This window comes from Hemitrygon akajei, chromosome 1, assembly GCF_048418815.1.
Source record: "Hemitrygon akajei chromosome 1, sHemAka1.3, whole genome shotgun sequence".
In the NCBI taxonomy this organism is placed as follows: Eukaryota; Metazoa; Chordata; class Chondrichthyes; order Myliobatiformes; family Dasyatidae; genus Hemitrygon; species Hemitrygon akajei.
In genome coordinates, this window is record NC_133124.1 from 91,031,202 (window position 1) to 91,049,535 (window position 18,334).

The 18,334-nt window shown below is 43.2% G+C and overlaps 1 protein-coding gene across 1 annotated transcript in view; it reads right to left on the reverse strand.

Moving 5' to 3' along the window:
• Positions 1-18,334, reverse strand: part of trpn1 (transient receptor potential cation channel, subfamily N, member 1) — a 245,911-nt gene that overhangs the window by 195,569 nt on the left and 32,008 nt on the right. Inside the window, exon 3 of the mRNA XM_073047991.1 lies at positions 5,475-5,573. Coding sequence (XP_072904092.1) covers positions 5,475-5,573 — 99 coding nt within the window. The remainder of the gene's footprint in view (positions 1-5,474; positions 5,574-18,334) is intronic.

An 18,334-nucleotide genomic window follows, 5' to 3' on the forward strand; every position in this document is an offset into this window, starting at 1 on the left:
TTTCTAAAACAAACTCTGGGCTCACAGTACCTTCTAAATATTTTCAAAGTCCCGGCAATCAGTACAAGTAATGGTGCATTCTAGCAATTTAACCTTCTCAACCGCTTCTTCGACCATGGACTAAAACAGAAAGTAATTTCCAAGTTTGCTGGCAAGTTCAGAAAAGAAAGGAGCAAAAGCAAGCAGTCAGCGGCAATTTAATCTGATTCATAAACTTTTAGAGCCATTAGGTAACTCAGTGACCGGCAATAGGGCAAACACGTCTGAAAAATGGATCATGTAGCACATAAATCATTTAACGCAGAATAATACTGTTATTTTGATTGCCTGTGGTAGCCTTCGGGAAGTTAGTGTCTCCCTTCATGTACATTCACATTAGCATGCTTAATATTCTTTCCAAATGTTTTCACTTCTTGCTCAATGACTAGTTCCATATTCATCACCATAATATGAGATATGATCTGCAATACGGTGTCATATAATGGACTCCGGACCTTGTTACAATCTTGCATCTTATTGTTTATGTGCCCACAATTTCTGTGTAGTTGTTACACTTTATTCTGCATTGTTATCGCTTTAACTTGATTTACTTAAATGGATTGTATAATGATTTGATGTCTATAAAATGGTATGCAAGACAAGCTCTTCAGTATGTGACAATAATGGATCAATTCCAATTCCATTTCCAACATAGAAAGTTACACTATAGTCAGCTGCAACACATGAAGTAACAGTACAATCTCTTGTAATCCATTGTCCAGATACAATCAACTGCATATGAAATCACTGTTCACTCAGAATCAGGTTTAATATCACCAGCAGTTGAAATTTGCTGTCTTTGCTGCAGCAGCACAATACATAATAGAGAAGAAAAACATGTATTACAGTAAGAATACCTGTACATACAGTATGTTAAGTAGTTAAATAAGCAGTGCAAAATCAAAATAAAAAGTAGTGAAGTAGTGTTCATGGGTTCAACATCCAATCAGAAATCGATGGCAGTGGGGAAGAAGCTGTTCCTGAATTGTTGAGTGCGTGCCTTCAGGCTCCTGTACCTCCTCCCTGATGGTAGCAATGACAAGAGGGAATGTCCTGAGTGATGGGGTTTCTTAATGAGGCATCGCTCCTTGAAGATGTCTTAGGTACTACAGTGGCTATTGCCCGCGATGGAGCGGACAAAGTTCACAACTTTCTGCAGCTTCTTTCCATCCTGTGCAGTTGTCCTCCCTCACCGCCACACCAGGCAATTAGAACGCTCTCCATGGTACATCTGCAGAAGTTTGTGAGTGTCTTTGGTGACATACCAAATCTCCTCAAACTCCAAATGAAGTATACGCACTATCATCACTTAGATAGATAGATAGATAGATACTTTATTCATCCCCATGGGGAAATTCAACTTTTTTTTCCAATGTCCCATACACTTGTTGTAGCACTTCTTTGTAGTTGCATCAGTACGTTGGGCTCAGGACAGATCCTCAGAGACCTTGATGCCCAGGAACGTGAAATTGCTCACTCTTTCCACTTCTGATCCCTCTATGAGGACAGGTGTGTGTTCCCTCGTTTTATCCTTTCTGAAGACCACAATCAGTTCTTTGGTCTAACTGACATTTAGTGCAAGGTTGTTGCTTTGACAACACTCAACTAGCTGATACATCTTGCTCCTGTATGCCCTCTCAGCACCATTTGAAATTCTGCCAACGCTAGCTGTATTGTACTACTTTGTGGCATTTGTTGTTATTTAAAGCAACATTTTGCTAACATGGAAGATTTGCCTGCACTCACTATAGTGAGCTCAAACGCCTTCTGAATTGTCCTTCATGGTGTGAAAGAAGAGTGAGTATTTTCCCCAACATTCAGCTGCTGATATTTGAGTAGCTCAGTGGTGAGACCTTTGGAAGAATTTCTTTACCAGAGTCTTCGCTGAGGCAATAATTGTCCAAAAAGGTGAGTTAGGAACACAAGGCAAAGACATACCCATCTGTGAATAGTGTATTTTCACAGCATTTCCAGATACATTACATCTTATCCAATCCTCTCCAATACAGTTTGGTTTATCAAGGCTGTTATTGAGGTGTGAAGAATGATGTGAGAAGGCCTTCAGCCATTTTTGTGCCTGTACTTCTTTTTCATAATCTCCCAGCTTCCTTGTCACAGGATCATTCCAAGCAGCTGCAGCAGATCTTTGCCAAACTTGTGTCTGCCTACCTGGACTCCATTTTATCCCCCATAGTTCAGTCTCTCCCCACCTACATCCAGGATACGTCCCATGCCCTTCACCTCTTCAATAACTTCCAATTCCCCAGCCTCGACCACTTCATTTTTACCATGGATGTTCAATCCTTAAACACCTCCATCCCCCATCAAGAAGGCCTCAAAGCCCGCCGCTACTTTTTGGATAACAGACCCCACCAGTTCCCCAGCACCACCACACTCCTCCGGTTGGCGGAGCTTGTTCTAACTCTCAATAACTTCTCCTTTGGTTCTTCCCACTTTCTCCAGACCAAGGGCATAGCCATGGGCACTCGCATGGGCCCCAGCTATGCCTGCCTCTTTGTGGGTTATGTGGAACAGTCTATGCTCCAAATCTATACTGGCACCACTTCCCAACTTTTCCTCCGCTACACTGACGACTACATTGGTGCTGCTTCCTGCACCCATGCTGAGCTCGTCAATTTCATCAACTTTGCTTCTAACTTTCACCCAGCCCTTAAATTCACTTGGTCCATCTCGGACACTTCTCTCCCCTTTCTTGATCTCTCGGTCTCCATCTCTGGAGACAGACTATGAACTGACATCTTCTACAAACCCACTGACTCCCATAACTATCTTGACTATACCTCTTCCCACCCTGCCCAATGCAAAAATGCCATTCCCTATTCCCAGTTCCTCCGTCTCCGCCGCATCTGCTCCCAGGATGAGGATTTCCGTTCCAGGACTTCTCAAATGTCCTCTTTCTTTCAGGATCGTGGTTTCCCTTCTGGCGTCATCAAAGATGCCCTCACCCACATCTCCTCCACTTCCCGCACTTCAGCCCTTAACCCATCCTCCCGTCACCACAACAGAGACAGGGTTCCCCTTGTCCTCACCTACCACCCCACCAGCCTCTGGATCCAACATATTATCCTCCGCAACTTCCGCCACCTTCAACAGGACCCCACCACCAAGCACATCTTTCCCTCCCTACCCTTCTCAGCTTTTTGCAGGGATTGTTCTCTCCGCGACTACCTGGTCCACACGTCCCTTCCCATAGAACTCCCACCCGACACTTATCCCTACAAGCGCAAATGCTACACCTGTCCCCACACCTCCCCCCTTACCACCGTTCTGGGCCCCAAACAGTCCTTTCAGGTGAGGCAACACTTCACCTGCGAGTCTGCTGGAGTCGTCTATTGCATCCGGTGCTCCCGGTGCGGCCTCCTCTACATCGGCGAGACCCGACGCAGATTGGGGGACCGCTTCATCGAGCACCTACGCTCCGTCCGTCACAATAGACAGGACCTCCCAGTTGCCACCCACTTCAACTCTGCCTCTCATTCCCATCTAGATATGTCCATACATGGCCTCCTCTACTGTCATGATGAGGCCAAACTCAGGTTGGAGGAGCAACACCTCATCTACCGTCTGGGTAGCCTCCAGCCTGGTGGTATGAACATTGAATTCTCCAATTTCCGGTAATTCCCTCCCCCTCCCCCTCCCCCTTCCCCTATCCCAGGTCCCTCTCTGCCTCTCTCCCCTTTCAACTTTCTGCTTCTTTATCTCTACAGTTCTTTCCTGCTTATCCCCTCCCCCCTTTATCCTTCCTCTGATTGGTTCTCCACCTGGCATCCCTAGGCCCTACCCCCTCCCCTATCTCTATTACTGGGCTTCGGCCCTCTCTTCCCCCCCCCATTCCTGATGAAGGGTCTCGGTCCGAAACGTTGGCTACTCTTTTCTCACGGATGCTGCCTGGCCTGCTGAGTTCTTCCAGCGTTGTGTACGTATTTTTTTGGCAGCTCATTGCTACCAAAAAGAGGTTATCTAGCACTGCCTTCAGAATCAGACTTATTATCATTAATGTATGACATGTAATTTGTTTTTCTGCAACAGTAATACAGTGCAAAGGCATGAAGATCTATAAACTACAAAAATATATAAATTGTGTAACAAATGGGAATAAGGAGGTACTGTTCACAGGTTCATAAACCATACAGAAATCTGAAGGCAGAGTGGAAGAAGCTGTTCCTTAATAATTGAACAAGGGTCCTCAGTCTTCTGTACCTCCTCCCTGATGATAGTAATGAGAAGAGGACCACATATACTTTGATTTCAGTGAGGAGCAGGTGGCAGTTTCAGCATCAGGATTTCCTGCATTACTGGCTTTCCATGACTGCAGACAGTCATTGCCCATGAGGTCTCTTCTTCCTAGGTTCCTGAAATCAGCTTGCAGTACTAGCACTGTCAACATAAGATCCTAAATACTCATTCCCTTCACTGCCAGCGAACAGTGACTGCAGTGTCCAATACAGTTACTTGCCCAGACAGCTGTGACAGCACAACCAAGTCAAAGACACCTACTACTGAGGGTATCAATCTGGGTTATCATATAGGTCCCACAGGTGGAGATTTTGTCAGTCTCATTACTACTACTGGGGGATACAGGGAAGGAGGTCCATGAGAATTTCATCATCAACTGGTTCCTCCAAACTGCACACTCTCCATATCTGGAAACATATCAGTTCCTTCATCATAGCTGGCTCTAAAACCAGGAAATTCCTTCCCAACAGCATTTTGGGAGTGCCTTAGCCAGTCAGATTACTACACGTCTGCCTCCTTGTCACATTCTCAAGGGCAATTAGATATGGACTATGGCCAAATCTTGAAAAAGTAATGAATAATAAAAAAAACAATGAAAATTATTGTTGAATAACACAGATCTTATGAAAGTGAGATTCTGGTGCCTGTATCAATCTGGGTTATTGTATAGGTCCCACAGGTGGAGATTTTGTCAGTCTCATTATCATCTCTGTATGCTACATGGCCTCAGAATCTCTGAGGTACCTGAGAAAGAAAGGAATGCAAACTCAGAGCATGAAGCACTGCAGGTTGAAGATAAGCAAGAGGATGAGGAAGACCAGTAGAACAGCAATACCTCAGCTCACAGCAGAGTAGAGAAGGTGACCACTGACTGCTCAGGAAACGAGAGACTTCTTTTCGTAATCAGCACACAGTACAGACTAGAATCCCCCTCTTCCACACTCCAGCCTTTTGCACCAATATACTTCACCAGTAATTAGCCAAGACAGCCTGGATCACACCTTGCCCAGTGGACACAATTTAAGGATGTTTTTCATTTCCCAGCTGTAACCAGGGATTACTTGCCTCATTGGCATGACTCTTCACAGGAGTACACAACTGTATAGTTTCACACTTTTCTCAAAAGGTGTTGAGTAACTTCAGGTAAAAAAAAGCACCACCAGTAGCTGCATCCATACCCCTCCAGTGAGATTAGGGTCCCATCTCTTTGCCAGAAGCAGCCGAACAATCTCTTCCTTTGAATGTGCTGCAGCGACGTGTAGCGCAGTCCTTCCATCCTAAAAAGTTGGTAAGAGAGCAATGTTACACACGGTATCTGGGACAAGCCACAGTGCATCTTCCTCAAACAATTAGACTGAAGAACCAAGAAATTACCAGCATAAAAACTGCAAAGAAGCGTTGATTAAAGTGAATAAATTGAGTAACATGTATTAAATGAAAAAAAGATGAAGGATATAGCAGAGATGAAAATAAATTTCTTCAGCCAAAGAGTGGTGAATCAAATCAGACAGCTGAGAAGACCAAGTCACTTAAAGCAGAGGTGCATAGGCTCTTTACCAGTAAGGACATTAAAGGTTACATGGAGAAGGCAGGAGAATGGGATTGAGAGGCAAAATAAATCAGTCATGATCGAATGGTGGAACAGACATGATAGGCCAATATGCCTAATTCTGCTACTATGTCTTATAGAAATAAAGAAGAAGAGATATAAAGAGGTCCTGAATGAAGCTCCTGTACGATAAAGAGAAACTTGACTTCATAGTCTGCCTTGTCTTGGCCATTACACCTTATTATTACCTGCCTGCACTATACTTCCATTGTAATTGTAACACCTCATTCTGTCCTGTTCTTGCCTTTCCCTTTATACTACCTCGTCAAATGAGTGTTTCTGAATGATCAGCATTCATGGCAAGCAAAACAAAATTATTCTGTATGTCTCGGTACATGTGACATCAATAAACCAATTAGCAAAAAAATGACTATAATAAAATAGCAGAAATAAAGAGTATCTCCAATTGGCACAGAATATCCAACAGCACTATTACAAAGGGTAGTGTCATAGATTCACAAGGAGTTACAGCACAGAAAGAGACCTTCAGCCCAACAAGTCCACGCCAACCTATTTACTTGAATCCTACTTTAAACTTTTCTTTAATTTTCCCTACATCTATTCTCATCTTTTTTCAGCTCCCCCCCTTCTTCTACCATTCACCTGCACACTAGGAACAATTTATAGTGGCCAGTTAACCTGCATGTCTTTGGGAAGTGGGAAGTGAACAGATCACCTGGAATAAACAAATATGTTCACAGGGAGAACATGCAAACTCCACGTGGAAAGCATCCGGAGTCATGATTGAATCCAAAGCATTTACTGTGGCCATTTTTTTTTACATGACATCTTTTCACTCACCTACATGACTCAGCACATACTGCCAGCATTGCACACAGTCATTTCTCACTGAAGGGAACGAAACAATAAATATTGTGAGAGGATCTGTCACTTTGTCGATAGCGGTTGTGTTTGTGATACAGGGAAGCTGGGTGGCCGTGAATAACACTTACACGAGAGATGGAGAGGTGAGGAACAAACGTGCTGCTGTTTATTTTACTTGTAACTCATCTACCCAGAATGCCCTGTCACATTACGTTCAGTACGTAACACACAGGGAAGCTTGACAGCAACCCGTAAGGGTCAAGATATACACGAATAGGTAACAGGCTTCAGTTCGTTCCCTTCAAATCACTTCTGGTCAACTTTAAGTCCTGAATGGCGTACTGGAAAAAAGTCTTTTTTTACTTTTAACAACAGACTTTGAAGGTGCATTGGTTAATTTTCATTGCCAATGAGCTGAATTGCCTCTGATTAATAACTATGCAATGTAATAAATAATAATTTTAAGTTTGCAAACACAAGGGGGCTTGATCTGTTTCTACCACCCAGTTAACCATGGCAATCAATGTAATTCAGTGGTAAGTCAACAACAAGATCCTGTTTGCATGGAGCAACATGGAAGAGCACCGTTTGAAAAGGTTCAAAAATGATTCAACCACATGCGGCAATATTATCTATATGCAACATGAAATTAGAGCGAAATAACAGGGAGCACTATTCATTTCATTGATATTCTGGAAACAGTATGGGCCCAGATAACAAGAAGTATTGTTATGTGAGATCCGAAACATATTTAATGAAATAATATTAATTGTGTCCATCCACTGATTTGTCTTTACGGACAGCTAGGAAATTTTCATCAATGGATTTAAATTAATTTAGTAACTATTAAATTCAACTTTTGTGCAAAGCTATACAGAAAAACAGAATTCTAGATGTAATTAAAGAAGTGTCAGCTTTAAAAACAATGACAACTGACAAAACCAGGGGTGGAGCTTCTTTTGGTTTACTTACGTCCACTGATTAAGTCTCTCATGACAAATGTACAAGTGACACTGCTTTGCTCCAGGAATGCTTTGGCTAACAGGTTCCACCACGTGGGCCTTGACCTGGTAAGTCTGAGGCAACAGAGAATGCAAGTTGTGAGTTTGGTCTGTGGGACGCACCTACCAACTCAGGCCATTTGTGCGCAAATTGGTATTTGGTATCTCAGACTCAGCCTCTCAATAAAAACAAAAATCAGCTAAACTAATTCAGAAGTAACACCTTCAAAGTTGACTTTCCATGTTTGGGTTACAGGTGATCCAGTGGCATTATAGTTCATGCTTCTATTTGAATGTTGCATTTATAGTCTAGTTCAGGCGTTCCCTTATTTCTTCATCAACGGCTTCATTTTCTTTTACATAATCCTACATCCCATTCATACAATTTTATCACTTACTGCTACAGAGTGAGTAGATGATGCACATATCTTAAGAGCATGTGTCAAATCCTGAAAGCAAAATAGAAATTCTGTGCGTCAATATTATTAACAGGACAGAATTTTAATCCAAGTAGCTTTTTAATAGGTTGAGTGAATTGTCCACAAAACTATTCATCTGTGTGTCTTTATAAGACCATAAGACACAGGAGCAGAATTAGGCCACCTGGCCCCAAGTCTCTTCCGCCGTCAATCATGGCTAATCCTTTTTTCCCATCTTCTCCTCAACCCCAGTTTTCAGCCTTCTCCCCGTAACCTTTGATGCCATGTCCAGTCAAGAACCTATCAATCTCTGCCTTAAACGACCTGGCCTCCACAGCAACCCTCTATGCTGAGGCTATGTCCTTTTGTCCTAGACTCTCCCACCATGGGAAACACCCTTTCCACATTTACTCTGTCTAGGCCTTTCAACATTTGAAAGGTTTCAATGAGATCCCCCCTCATCCTTCTGAATTCCAGCGAGTACAGACCCAGAGCTATCAAATGTTCCTCATATGATAACCCTTTCTTTCCTGGAATCATCATTGTGAACCTCCTCTGGACCCTCTCCAATGCCAGTACATCTTTTCTAAGATGAGGGGCCCAAAACTGTTCACAATACTCAAGGTGAGGACTCACCAGTGCCTTATAAAGCCTCAGCATCACATTCCTCCTCTTGTATTCTAGATTCTTGAAATGAATGCTAACACGGCATTTGCCTTCCTCACCACCGACTCAACCTGCAAGTTAACCTTTAAGGCGTTCTGCACAAGGACTTCCAAGTCCCTCTGCATCTCAGATCCCTGGATTTTCTCCCCGTTTCATCCTTCATCTTCCTTTCCAATACGCTCTCCCATATGCTTCATTGGTTCCATCTGCCCACCATTCCAAACCCCCTGACCCCGTCCCACCTCTCACTTACCAGCTCCATCACACTCCTACCTCTCACCACTTGGCTTCCTTCCCTCTATACACTTAGTCCTGATTTGAAAAATGTAACATTCCTTTACCTTCACAGATGCTGCTTAACCTGTGGAGACCCCCCCACCCCCCCCAGCAGCTTATTCTTTTTGCTGCAGATTTGAGCATCTGCAATATTTTGTGCGAACTTGCATTCAAAAGCAATCCAGAAAAACAAGAGTGTAAATGTCTTCAGTAACAGACACAGAAAGTGGTCCATATTCACTCCAAAATGCAATGTCTTGTAGTCACGATAATGACACAGTGGTGAAATAACACTTCTCTTTAAGTTCACATTCCAATGGTTCATCACAGATTCATCAGTTTGCCCTTTACTCAGGGATCTCAAAATAACAATGACATTCTCTGGTTCATCTTTCTATCTTCCCTTAACCTTTCTGAACAATTACACTTTGTTTGCTGAAAACCATGACTTAAATGGTCTATTTGTACTGGGGCTACCAAAAACTGGCATAGATTTCTATTCAGATCCAAATGCAATTTTTACTCGCCAGTCTGAGCAGAAACTGGTTGTGAGTTTTCTCTCTGTGGAACAACGAGGTCAGAAAAGACTGAGGAGAGAAGTTTTTGCAATTTGAAGTTTTGGCAGTCCTGTTCCAAAAGTACATACCCTCCCCAACGAGGAGCCATGTCACTCTGAATGGAATGTTAGAAGCTATAGTGTGATAACAGTTAATCTTGCAAGAATATGGTAAAGAACAATAAAAATTGATTACTATAGTAATATTTTATATTTCAGGAAGCACTTCTTGCATGATAATAAATTATTTGATCATTAATATATAAAGAAAGATTTTTCCCACTGTGCAAGCAGAATCCTCCTTTGGACTAGGGTTATGAACAGTTTCAAAGGCCATAACACAGGAGATACTCTTATATGTTTGATGTTGTTAAGGGTTAATGGCAGAAAAGGAATTCAAGAACATTCCTGCTTCAATTGAGTAGATTCGCCCTTTTAATAGTAGCTCTATCAGAGCGCATCAAGGGTTACTGAAAGACTCTTAAATTTGCAGCTGCCAGGAGTCCTTGATAGTGGAACAGATGTTAAAACTGTGCTAACTTTATAAGGACAAAGTTTACAATTCCTTGTACCTAATAATTAAATAAAACAAATTTTAGAGCATATTGATTAAATCTGAAACTTATTGCAATACTGTGTTTCAGTAGTTTCTTCTCAAGTTCCTTCTGACAAAATGAAACCGTTTATCAAACTAAATCGTCAATTGCTCTACAACAGATCACAAGTTATTTGATTTCCCATTGGATATTAAGGCCCGTGCTCCAGCTACTGGTTGAATAATTAAATAAGCATTTCTCCTCATTAAGCATGTGTGATGTGTTGTTACTGACTGGGAGTAATTCTATCCTTCACTATTTTAGTAGAGGCTTCATCTAATTGTGTTATCACCTCCAGTTATTACAGTAACATTGACCAAAAATACCTCTACCCAATTGTAACAAAACACAGTCCTCCTTCTTCAGCCTTTTCCATCAATGTTTTTGAAATGCAAAATGAGTTTGTAGTGCACAAGATGCTCATGAAACAGTGTGGTTTAACTACAGATGAATTGTTTGCACATAAACAATCACTTGCAAATCATTGCAGAGTGAAATTACTTACGCATTGTTTATTTTTCCAGATTTGATATCATGCTCTTTGTCCTGCCTTAGGTACTTTAAATTGCTGAGCAGAAAATTGCCCTTACTCTGCAGTGTTCATTTTACATTGTACAGAACATACAGATCAAGTTAATGATCTGTTACGAATGTGCCACAGCTCTGAGGGGCCGAAGGGTGCGGGGTAGCCTCCTCCTTTGTGAGAATCGCAAGATCACTATTAAGTCAGTTCAGGAGACCCAGGAAATGAGAGAAAGACATGCAGAATCCACAAAGAGTTGGAATGTGTCCTGGCCTCCGAAAGGCGGACCCATTGATACCGGCTATTGTCTCTTGGAGACGGACTTGTGTATTGCATCCTGTACGATGCATCGAAGCCCCCAAGCAATGAACCGAGGGGGAGGTTGGTGGAGGGATTGCATCATCCCAACCTGATTGACACCTGAGACCCTGTGAGTCAGGATAAAAAGAGGGTCTGTGGGAACAGCCCCTCAGACGCACCAGAAGAAACGCTAGCGGTCCCGTAATAGTGAAAGCCGGTGGGAGGGCCACGTGCGTCTGTTTCCATTTGCCCCGGAATCGGTGGCCTTTACCACGGAAGAACGGTTTTTAGCTAACAACGGGGAAATCAACTCCCAACCACTCTCGAAGGATTGACATCATAAAAGGAATGGGCAAGTTTTAACCCGTCTTTCTCTCCAACCAAAGAGCTGCAGCTGGAATGAACTAAAGTGACTTTTATATTTCCATCGGACAATACATTATCCCCTAGACAATGATAGAGCTATTTCTTATTGATTATTATTATACCCGCGCTCTTAGATTTAGTATTGACGACGTATATTATCTGTATGTTTGCATTGATATTATTTTGTGTATTTTTATCAATAAATACTGTTAAAAATAGTACCATCAGACTTCAACGGACCTCTCTATCTTTGCTGGTAAGTGACCCAGTTACGGGGTACGTAACAGATCTAACTAAGTTTTTAGTGATAGAATGGTGCTACAAGTACAAGTACAAACCACCACCATTCTACTGTGAGGTGAAAGAACAAGGGAGAGATTCAATTTGTGCCTTTGTACTTCAGAATAATAATAAACATCATTTTGCACATCAGAGAATTTGTCTTTCCACCAGTATTAGATGTCAATATGGAACTTTAGAGCCAGCAATTTCTTCTGAGCACTTGCCATCTTGTAATTGTAGGTTTGATGGAAACTGGGTTGAAAGGGCTTTATTGATTTAGCATCAATTAGTCGGTGGTGCTCTAGCTTCTGAGTTGGAAAGCTACTAATCAATTCCCTTTCTAGACACATGAATGCAAAAATGTTGGTGGGCACTACATGCATGATTGATGGATTGCTGCACTGTGCCTTTTATGACATGATTTCCCAGAAGAGCAAGGGAGCTATCTCTGTCATCTTGGCAAATATTTATACCTCAAATAGCATTTCTGAAGCAGTTTGCCGACAATTACTCCACTAGCAATGGGCAAATTGACTGCTGAGCATCAGACATGACAAATAATGGTTTAACCTTTGAAATGTTTTACCGAGCTGCTGGCTGTTCAGAAGGGAATGAGAAAGGATGGTGGAAACCCAACGCTTTTCACTTTTGTATTTCTGCCAAAGCTGTGGCTTGCAGAGAGGGGCACTGTTCTCAAGAGATTCCTGGTTATTTCCCAAGGGAAATATCCTAAATAATTTCCAGGAATGGACAGAAATAAAGGAACCAAGGGGAATAGGCCAAGGTTCACAGCAACTGGAAGACTGCAAAGTGAAGAAGATAAATCATGAAAAATGAAAGCCAAGGTCAACTCTCCAAAAGCTCAAAAATGTTGGAAATGGAAAAGCTGAGTTCCTGAAACTCTCTTGTAAGATAAAATTACATGCCTACTTATTGCTTAACCATTTAACCATCTACTTAGCTGGGAAAGGTAACATACAGAATCAACCATCACAGAACTCAGCAGGCCAGGCAGCATCTATGAGAACGAGTAAACAATGGACGTTTCAGTCTGAGATCCTGCATCAGAACTGAGAAAAAAGAAACCTGAGTAGTAAGGTGGGGGGTGGGGAGCAAGAAATACATGGTGGTAGATGATTGGTAAAACTAGGAGGGGTAGGGGTGAAGTAGTGAGCTAGGAAATTGATTAGTGAAAGAGATAGAGGGCTGGAGAAGGCGGAATCTGAAAGGAGAGGACAGAAGGCCATGGAAGAAAGGGGTGGCCTCACCTTTGCCCCCTGCGCCGACACCTCAGTGTGTTTCTCACCCACCATGACGCTGAGCTGCCTCCTTCTTCAGACCTATTTCTTTGACAAGGACTCTGCAGCCCGTACCGATCACCCTCTATCCGGTCTTCAACCCTCTGGACACCCCGCTCTCGTCTTCTGCCTGCTTTGGATCTTTTCATTGTTAACTGCCCATGAGACATCAACCATCTCAATTTCACCACTCATCTCTCCAATGCTAACCTCACCCCTTCCGAATGCACCGCTCTCCACTCCCTCTGCATTAATCCTAAATTCACCATCAAATCCGTAGATAAGGGTGATGCTGTATTAGTCTGGCTACTGACCGCTACATTGCTGAGGCCAGGCAATGACTGTCAGACACCACCTCTTACTTCCCCCTCGAACAAGGTTCCACTAAGTAATACCAGGCCATTGTCTCCCATGCCATCATTGACCTTAACTCCCGTCCTCTTCCATCACCCTAACTGGGGATCTCCCATCCACCGGCACCAACCTCATAGATCCCGCACCATGCACCTTCCATTTCTACTTCTTACTCAAGATCCACAATCCTGCCCGTTCAGCTAGACCCATTGTTTCTGCTCGTTCCTGCCCCACTGAACCTATATCTGTACATATCAACTCAGTTTTATCCCCTCTGGGTTCAGTCCCTTCCTACCTACATCCATGACACTTCACACACTCTTGATCTTTTCAATGATTTCAAGTTCCCTGGCCTGAGCATCTTGTTTTTACCATGGATATCCTTATACACCTCCATCCCCCACCAGGAAGGCCTCAAAGCTCTCTATTTCTTTCTGGACACCAGACCTAACCAGATCCCTTCCACCATCACTCTCCTCTGTCTAGTGGAATGTCCTCACTCTTAATAATTTCTCCTTTGGCTCCTCCAAACAAAAGGGGTAGCCATGGGCACTCACATGGGTCCCAGCTACACCTGCCTTTTTGTTGGCTACGTGGAACAGTCTATATTCCAAGTCTACACTGGTGTCACTCCCAAATTTTCCCTACATTGATGACTGCATTAGTGCTGTTTCGTGCACCGACACGAAGCTCGTCAACTTCATCAACTTTGTCTCCAACTTCCACACTGCCCTTTAACTTACCTGGTCTATTTCTGACATCTACCTCCCCTTTTCAATCTCTGTCTCTATCTCTGGAGACAGTTTATCCACTAATGTCTATTATAAACACATTGACTCTCACAACCACCATTACCTGTAAAAACGCCATCCCCTTCCCTCAATTCCTCCGCCTGAGCCGCATCTGCTCTCAGGATGAGGCTTTTCATTGCAGAACAAAGATGTCCTCCTTCTTCAAAGAAAGTGGCTTCCCTTCCTCCACCATCAACACTGCCCCAACTGCATCTCTTGCATTTCACACGTCTGCCTCACCCCATCCTCCCACCACCCCACCATGGATAGAGTTCCTCTTGTTCTCACCTACCATCCCACCAGCATTCTGCATCCAGCACGCAGATCTCCAGAACTTCCGCCAACTCCAACAGGATCCCTCCACCAAGCACATCATTTGCTCTCCCCCCACTTCCTGCTTTCCACAAGGATTGGTCCCTATGCGACTCCCTTGCCCATTCGTCTCTCCTCAGTGATCTCCCTTCTGGCACTTGCAAGTGGCACAAGTGCTACAGCTGCTCCTACACCTCCTCCCTCACGGCCCAAAACAGTCCTTCCAAATGAGGTGACACTTCATCTGTGAGTTTGTTGGGGTCATGTACTCTATCCAGTGCTCCCAGTGTGGCCTCTTGTATATCAGGAAGACCCAATTTAGATTGGCAGACCGCTTCACAGAGCACCTATGCTCTGTTCGCCAGAAAAAGCAGGATGTCCCAATGGCCATTTTAATTCCATTTCCCAGTCCCACTCTGACATGTCAGTCCATGGCCCCATCTACTGTCGTGATGAGGTCACACTAAGGTTGGAGGAACAGCACCTTTTATTCCATCTAGGTAGCCTCCAACCTGATGGTGGGAACATCAATTTCTCAAACTTCCAGTAATGGATACCCCCTCTCACCATTTCCCATCTCCATTTCCCTCTCTCTCCTTACCTGCCCCTCACCTCCCTCTGGTGTTCCTTCCCTTTTCTTTCTTCCATGGCCTTCTGTGCTCTGCTATCAGATTCTCCATTCTCCAGCCCTGTATCTCTTTCAACAATCAACTTCTCAGCTCTTTACATCACCCCTCCTCTGCTCCCACTTTCAACCATCACCTACACCTTGTATTTTTCCTTCCTTCCCTCCAACTTCTTACTCTGAATTCTCATCTTTTTTCTCCAGTTCTGATGAAGGGTTTCGGCCCAAAGCATCGATTGTACTTTTTTCCATTGATGCTGTCTGGCCTGTTGAGTTCCTCCGGTATTTTGTGTGTGTTGCTTGGATTTTCTCTTGTTTGTGATTGGATAACTTGGTAGCATTTTGGATAAATGTTCATAGGATTTTTTAAAAAAAAATCTATTTTCAGCATTTACCCAATTAAGTTGATGGAGAAAATAGTTATATCATTTGGATTAGTTCCAAATTAGTTTGGATCACTTTGGAAAAAATTTTGAATAGGAGATGAAAGGGTAACTCTTATAACAGCAAATGCCTGCTTGTAACAAGGCTACCAAGGTTAAAAAAATTGCAGCTATCATTGCAAATTGATGTGACTGAATAATGTTAGAGAATCCCTTGGCTTTTATGCCAGCAGCATCAAATAAAGTGGTCAGAGATAAAGATTCTTCCTGTCTTGAGTTCAACAGGTCTGAGAGTTAGTCCACCATGCTCCTGAAGAAAACCCGTGATACCTGCAAACTAAGGAAGACACAAGCAATCTCCCAGATGTATGGATGGGCCAAGGACATAGGGTAACAGAGAAAATTAAACAGATTGACATTAGGAAGGAAACGGTGATGAGAAGACTGATGGGACTGAAGGCTGACAAATCCCCAGGTCCAGATGGTCTGCATCCTAGGGTACTAAAGGAGGTGGCCCTGGAAATTGCGGATGCATTGGTAATCATTTTCCAATGTTCCTTAGATTCAGGATCAGTTCCTGAGGATTGGAGAATGGCTAATGTTATCCCACTTTTTAAGAAAGGAGGGAGGGAGAAAACAGAGAACTATCGACCTGTCAGCTTGACATCGGTGGTGGGGAAGATGCTAGAGTCCATTATTAAGGATGAAATAGTGGTATATCTAGATAGCAGTGATAGGATTGGGCTGAGCCAGCATGGATTTACCAAGGGTAAATCATGCTTGACTAATCTGTTGGAGTTTTTCGAGGATGTAACCAGGAAGTTAGACGGGGGAGATCCAGTGGATGTAGTGTACCTCGATTTTCAGAAGGCATTTGATAAGGTCCCACATAGGAGATTGGTGGGTAAAATCAAAGCTCAGGGCATCAGGGGGAAGATTGACCTGGATAGAAAACTGGTTGGCAGATAGAAAGCAAAGGGTAGCGGTGAATGGGTGTTTCTCGGAATGGCAGGTGGTGACTAGTGGGGTGCCACAGGGCTCGGTATTGGGACCACAGCTGTTTAGAATTTACGTCAACGATTTGGATGAAGGCATTGAAAATAACATCAGCAAATTTGCTGATGATACTAAGCTGGGTGGCAGTGTGACATGTGATGAGGATGTTAGGAGAATTCAGGGTGACTTGGATAGGCTGGGTGAGTGGGCAGATACTTGGCAGATGACGTTTAACGTGAATAAGTGTGAGGTTATCCACTTTGGGAGTAAGAACAGGAAGGCAGATTATTATCTGAACGGTGTAGAGTTAGGTAAGGGAGAAATACAAAGAGATCTAGGAGTCCTTGTTCATCAGTCACTGAAGGTGAATGAGCAAGTGCAGCAGGCAGTGAAGAAGGCTAATGGAATGTTGGCCTTTATTACAAAGGGAATTGAGTACAAGAGCAAGGAAATCCTCTTGCATTTGTACATAGCCCTGGTGAGACCACACCTGGAGTATTGTGTACAGTTTTGGTCTCCAGGGTTAAGGAAGGACATCCTGGCCGTAGAGGAAGTGCAGCGTAGATTCACGAGGTTAATTGCTGGGATGTCTGGACTGTCTTACGCAGAGAGGTTAGAGAGACTGGGCTTGTACACGCTGGAATTAAGGAGATTGAGAGGGGAACTGATTGAAACATATAAGATTATTAAGGGATTGGACAAGATAGAGGCAGGAAATATGTTCCAGATGCTGGGAGAGTCCAGTACCAGAGGGCATGGTTTGAGAATAAGGGGTAGGTCATTTAGGACAGAGTTAAGGAAGAACAACTTCTCCCAGAGAGTTGTGGGGGTCTGGAATGCACTGCCTCGGAAGGTAGTGGAGGCCAATTCTCTGGATGCTTTCAAGAAGGAGCTAGATAGGTATCTTATGGATGGGGAATCAAGGGATATGGGGACAAGGCAGGAACCAGGTATTGATAGTAGTTGATCAGCCATGATCTCAAAATGGCGGTGCAGGCTCGAGGGGCCGAATGGTCTACTTCTGCACCTATTGTCTATTGTCTATTGTCTAATGGTGCACTGAATGAAATCTACACCAGATCTAATAATCCCAAAACTAACCTAACATATGCAATTGTACAATTCAGGGAGGTACTACCCAGGTTCCCTACTTATGACATTAAAAGAAAGAAAATAATATTGCATTCTTGGCAATTAAATAAATGTAAACATTATTGCTTTTGCAACCACATATCTCTAAGAACAGTTTTAAGTACGTTTGACGATGACATCCTTAGAGGTTTACAAAATCACTAGAGCAACAGATAAGATGAAAGGCCAATGTTTCCTGAGGGTAGGGGAGTCCAAAGCCATAGGGCACAGGTTCAAAGTGAGAGGGCAAAGACTTAAAATGGAGCAGATGAGCGATGTTTTCTACACAGAGACTGGTGAGGATTTGGAACAAGCTGCCAGAGTGGGAGAGGCAGGTACAATTAGGAAATTCGGACGGGTTCATTGAATTATTTAAAGAGTTATGTGCTAACGCAGGTAAATGGGACCATGTTACTTAGGCAACTTGATTGGCATGGGTCAGATAGTGCTGTATGGCTCTATGACTATGAGTCTACGACCAGAGAAGCCATAAACCATTAAAAAAGATTTCACACCCATGAAGCTATTAAAACCACTATGCGATGCATCAGTGGGATGTCAGTGGAGGCCTATATCTTGACGAGAAACACTTTAGTAGGCTCTGAATAATTTCTGGAGGTGATCAGTATAGAAGCCTTGAAAAAGCCATACACATCTTTGAATTCCTTGTGCCTTACACATATCAGTTTCTACACTCAGCAGTGATCTCAATTAAATGTGAAGGATCTA